The sequence below is a fragment of the Triticum urartu genome, chromosome 4, assembly GCF_003073215.2.
Source record: "Triticum urartu cultivar G1812 chromosome 4, Tu2.1, whole genome shotgun sequence".
Lineage (NCBI taxonomy): Eukaryota > Viridiplantae > Streptophyta > Magnoliopsida > Poales > Poaceae > Triticum > Triticum urartu.
Window position 1 is genome coordinate 420387161 of NC_053025.1, and position 5930 is coordinate 420393090.

General features: G+C 44.2%; 1 protein-coding gene across 1 annotated transcript; it reads left to right on the forward strand.

The window, feature by feature from the left end:
* The first annotated feature begins 1273 nt into the window (after positions 1–1273).
* On the forward strand, positions 1274–4972 carry LOC125551851 (14 kDa zinc-binding protein). The gene is made up of 5 exons (XM_048715220.1): positions 1274–1462; positions 3067–3124; positions 4239–4328; positions 4472–4589; positions 4704–4972. Exons 1-5 carry the CDS (start codon positions 1407–1409, stop codon positions 4769–4771), a joined length of 390 nt encoding a protein of 129 aa, XP_048571177.1. The 5' UTR covers positions 1274–1406; the 3' UTR covers positions 4772–4972.
* Positions 4973–5930: the final 958 nt, after the last annotated feature.

Genomic DNA, 5930 nt, shown 5'->3' on the forward strand with positions numbered 1-5930 from the left:
TTGGCGGCGTTGCTCCGAGGTGCGATCTATGGATGCCTGCTTGAGCTAGATGGCATGTATGTGCAGCGGCGGCGGTGGATTTTCTGGCTGGGCCAACATCGATGGCCATGATCCCTTGTGTAGATACTCAAATGACAACGTCGGCCTGCTACATCCTAATATGGTGGTTCTTTGCTCCGGCACACAAGTGAGAACATGGTCTTGCGCTGTTGGATGATTGGCGCGACGAGACATGAGATCTTGGATCTTTAGATGTGGTGCCAACGACGAATGTGTATTGCTGCCCGATCTTGGATCTTGGATCTTCAGATCTAGAACGACGGAGCATGGGTTGGGATTTTGGTGGTGCCGGTGACCTTTCTCGCTCAATTTTCGTTACAAATGTGTGTCGACGACCTTCGTTGTTCATAGCTTTTGGTGGCGACAGACTCTTGTCGCAACTGGACTGAGTGCTTAAGTGAGTGCGTGACATCTCACATCAAGACCGTGCTAGGTACATAACTGGTGGGATCATCGAAAATGGTGGCGACAACATATGATGACTTTGATTTGATGGTGCTTCTCAAGTATTGGTCTAGAGCTTCAGGGTGAAAACTGAAGGTCTGACTTTCAATGGTTGGATCTTGCGACGGTGTCGCTTGTGCGTTTTTTTTTCACGTAGGCGTTGATATTGGGGACCTTTTCGTTGTACTTGTGAGGTCAAGAGATGGTTGATGCGTATATGATCGTCTTTGTAGCTCGTTGATCAATGTTTTGATCGCTTCAGTTTTTTCTTTTCTTTTCTTATTACCCCATCTTCGATGTTGTATGGCTTTGCTAGTTGCCCATGTGATTTTTGTATGTGCATTGATATTGACTGTGTATATTTTAACTATGCAGAGATTATATGTCTTCATTGTGTTTGTATTTCTTTTTATTTGCGGGGTGTTGTATTGCTTTGATACTTCATCTTAAATTAATATAAAATCAAGCCTTTGTAAAAAGTAAATCTACTCCCTTTGCATAACGAAAGAAAATAAGCATGTGATGTTCCTCCTTCTCCCCAATCTTTGCATGATCCTTCTTCCTTCCCTCTCCCGAAATATCCCCCTTTCTTTATTTAATACTTTCTTGTTACTTCTGCCGTATTTAGAATTTTGAAGTACAAGAGAAAAGCTGTCATGCTAATGTAGTTGCGCATACCAGTAGTCCGCTTTCTAGTTCTCTCGGCGTAAACAAAGGTCCTAATCTGAAATGCTGTTGTGAGTTGACCAAGATGTCCAGGCACACTCGAAGGCTCCGAAGCCAAACCGGAAGGGCAAAGCAGTAAATTGATCAGGTACCGAGGGTTTCGGCCTCCCGTGCTCTTTATCTACCAAGCTCCGGGCGGCGACCATCACCAACCAGGTGCTCGAGGAGGTCGATCGATGGCGTCGGAGAAAGACGCGGCGCTCGCCGCCGTGCCCAACGACAACCCCACCATGTGAGACCCTACCCTGTACCCCTCTCTCCTCCTCTCGCAAGGCCCGCACCCGCACCAATCCGTTGCTATCTTAATTGTTCCGGCGCTGACTGCTCGATCTGTCGGATTGCGCTTCGCTCGCAAAAGCCGTGACATTACAGATTTTGGTGGTTTCAGATGTTGCGATTTGTCACTACTGTCTCGAGTAATTGTGCGGGGATTGATGAATTTGTAGTATTTGAAATGGGTAGTGCGGGAACTGTACATGATGTGCGGTTTCAGTACTACTAGGTGTGAGGAGGAGGAGGTTACCCTTGATAGACAAGTGGTACCTCGAAAGGACACCTTTCGATATTTGGGGTCAATGTTGCAGGAGGATGGGGGTATTGATGAAGATGTGAACTATCGAATCAAAGCCAGATGGATGAAGTGGCGCCAAGCTTCTGGCATTCTCTGTGACAAGAGAGTGCCACAAAAGCTAAAAGGCAAGTTCTACAGGACGGCGGTTCGACCCGCAATGTTGTATGGCGCGGAGTGTTGGCCGACTAAAAGGCGATATGTTCAACAGTTAGGTGTGGCGGAGATGCGTATGTTGAGATGGATGTGTGGCCACACAAGGAAGGATTGAGTCTGGAATGATGATATACGAGATAGAGTTGGGGTAGCACCAATTGAGGAGAAGCTTGTCCAACATCGTCTGAGATGGTTTGGGCATATTCAGCGCAGTCCTCCAGAAGCTCCAGTGCATAGCGGACGGCTAAAGCGTGCGGAGAATGTCAAGAGAGGGCGGGGTAGACCGAATTTGACATGGGAGAAGTTTGTTAAGAGAGACCTGAAGGATTGGAGTATCACCAAAGAGCTAGATATGGACAGGGGTGCGTGGAAGTTTGCTATCCATGTGCCAGAGCCATGAGTTGGTTGCGAGATCATATGGGTTTCACCTCTAGCCTACCCCAACTTGTTTGGGACTAAAGGCTTTTTTGTTGTTGTTGTTGTTGTTGTTGTTGAAATGGGTAGTGAAGGATCAGTGAACTAGTTTTGTCCCCAAGCTTCCCCAATGGATTGTGTGCTGCTGGATTGCTGGGAGATCATCAGTGATGCTATTATAACTCGTAGTCGTCGTATTCCTTTACCAACTTGAACATTTGCAACCTGCAAAACCGAGTGCAAATCGGAGCCTGTCCAGTAACGAAATAGAACTATATGGGACATTAGTGCAAGCCATTTGTTAACGAAATGGTTCACCGTGTTGGCTATTGATTTGCAGCAGTAGTCCGCTTTTGGCTTCATCAGTTGAACTATACCGCTGCTGGTATTGTGCTTTTATGTTCATAGTAATTATCTTTGTAACTAATCTGAAATATTTGCTAAAACTTCAAAATTGACAACAGTAGCTTCATGTTTTGCTACTAATTTGTTAATGGAGGAGTAAGGAACATGCCCTGGGTTAATGGGACATATTGTACTGTTATCAACACTTAGTGCTAGTTATTTCCCAGTTACAGAATTGGCTTGCTGAATAGATCAACTATGCCTATAAGGATGTGAAGAAGTCAGTATTTAAATTACGTATAGCAAAGCCTTTGAGCAGGTGCATCAATTTCTGACATATATTGCATGTGCAGATTTGACAAGATCATCAAAAAGGAGATACCTTCTACAGTGGTGTATGAGGATGAGAAGGTATTGTGTAGTAATATTTGCCCTTTTCCATAGTCAGTTAGGACGGACAATATTTTAGTGATGATGACTGATGCAAGGTTGGACTATCAGTATTAATGAAATATCCTTCATTGAAACTAGAGTGGATGTACATACATTGAGTTCACTAGAGAAGAATGGGTTTTGTTAGAATATTACAGAGATGCAATTCATGCCATATAACCCCTTGAATAACTTGGGTTGTGTTGTATCAAGAGTTATGTTATAAAGGATTACATACAGTTGCTTTAGGAACTAGGACGGTTTCATCTAGTTAATGAACTAGAGGGCTTGGCAACATAGCAGTTCAGCTATAATCATGGTTAGAAAATTGCTAGGCGTAAATTCCTAGTTTTGCATATACCCGGCGCCTATCTTTCCCAAGCGCACACATATACATGCTCAGTATAAGTGCACGCCTAGCAGCACCTAAGCTAGGTGTTCTGTTGCCATGCTAGAGCCTAAGAATGCTTAAGCGCACACATAATAGTACTTTTTTTAATCATTGGCTATGACGATGTTACTACTTACTACTGTTGTTCAAGTCATTCTTGGACTGCACCAATGGTTGGAATTCACAATATAGTTAAGCCGTAGTGGTTACCTGGCATTCTGAATCTTCCCTTTGTGTGGAGTTGATGAGTTTTTTATTAATTTCAGATAAAAGTATGGAGTAACTGTTATAAATGGACCCATGGTTTACACTGAGACCATGCATTATGCTACTCATAGATGCCCGGACCCCATGTAGACACACAGCATGTACACAGAATTTTATGATAAGTGCATACCAAAAATTTAGTTGCCCCCCTCCATGTTCACTCACTTGCAGATTGGTATGGACCAATGGAAAATAGCGGTAAATTTCTAGTTCTGCCAGTTGATCCACTCATCCATGCCCTGCTATGAATTTGACATTAACATTCTTTGGAGGGCCTTACGCTATATACTTAAAAATACTTACATCTTTGAAGTCCAGTCTTCTGTTCTTATGTTTTTGGCTGAACACTTGAGTTTTGTTATTTCTTCTCTATACTGCATCTGCTACTGTACCATATACTTGAAAATAAATTTAATCCGTGGGTTCATTTTCCAGGTCCTCGCTTTCAGAGACATAAATCCTCAAGCTCCGACCCACATTGTAATCATTCCCAAAGTCAAGGATGGATTAACCGGCCTTTCAAAGGTAATGTTGAACTGTTCATCCATAATTGCAGTTTAAGTTTTCCAATTTAATCCAACTGCTCATCATATAGTAGATCTATTAAAGTTTCCTGGAATTTAATGTGCTTGGGAGAAAATGGTTTTCATTTATAATAATTTCTCCAGGCAGAAGAGAGGCATGTAGAGATACTTGGCTGCCTCCTCTACGCTGCAAAAGTTATCGCAAAGCAGGAAGGACTTGAAGATGGCTACCGTATTGTCATCAATGATGGCCCTAGTGGATGTATGCCCCCAGTTCAATGTGCTATTGGTTTTTAACACCTATTCTTTTTTTGCGGGGGTAACACCTATTCTTGTGCCCAGTTGTCCACCAATCACCTGATATCTATGTTTGCAGGTCAATCTGTTTACCACATCCATGTCCATCTCCTTGGAGGGAGGCAGATGAACTGGCCCCCAGGCTAAAGAAGCTCTTGGTTGTCGGTCAATCTTCATGGCAGCTATGTCCTTTGCATCTCAATCGAATAATTCCTGTAATTGACATAACAGTCTGTGCGAGGAACATTTGCTCTATCTATGGAATTGCCGAAACCATCCTGCTATGAATGTATGGACAAGAAACTTGAAGCTGAACTCGGCTCATTGATGTGTGTTGTGTTCTTTCTATTCAGTCTGCTATTTTACTTGTTTAGTACTCCCTCCGTCCCATAATATAAGAGCGTAGTAAATGCTCTTATATTATGGATTGAAGGAGTAGTTCTGGTTACCGGTGTTACTTATATTCCTGTGATGCATCACGATCTTTATGTCTGCATGCTTGATCCTTGTTTGTGTCCATAGTACTTCAGTGATCTAAACGCTTTTATATTTCTTTACAAAGGGAGTACATCACTAGCCGAATGAACCTGCTGGTGTGTGCCCTCTCATATCAGGATAGTCTGCCTATGGTGTGAACATTTGACAGTGCTTTAGGGATCCTTTTCGGCAGACGTCTCTTCAGATTTTAAGTCTTAGCTAACCCCTTGGATTACAATATCTGATGATTATGACCCTGGGTCTCCGGGATCTAGATACTATGTGATACTGTGCAGACCCTTGTCTGACAGGTTCAGTGTAGAGTGCAATGTACGTGAAACCGGCCAACGTGCTGGTGTGGCCGTATGGTTGCAATTGTCATTAGTGGGTGAATATAATAACAGAGGCAATGCATCTACTTTGATCACCTCCTTAATCGATATAAAGGTACCCAAGGAAAAACATGCCCCTCTGTTACTACTGTGTACTGAAACAGGAAACCGCGTTTGTGACAGTTGTTCTTGACGTTGCTCGCTCTCACACACAATATATGCTGCTCCAAGATGCTTCTCTTGACACTTCAAGAGAACAACAACTCGATAAGCACAATGGCAAGCCTCGTCGCCACTCTCCTGCACCTCTTCTCCCTCTTGGCCGTCGCCGCCGCAGAGGCCATCCTCCGCCTCATCGGGTGGGCACGTCCGGCGTCCTCCTGCCCGCCGGTGCAGGAATGCTGGGAGGCAGAGGTGTGCTCCACGGTGCTACCCGTGACGCGGTGCGGTGAGCAGCGTGGAGCGGGGCGCGAACGCTGCGTGATCTGCCTGGGCGG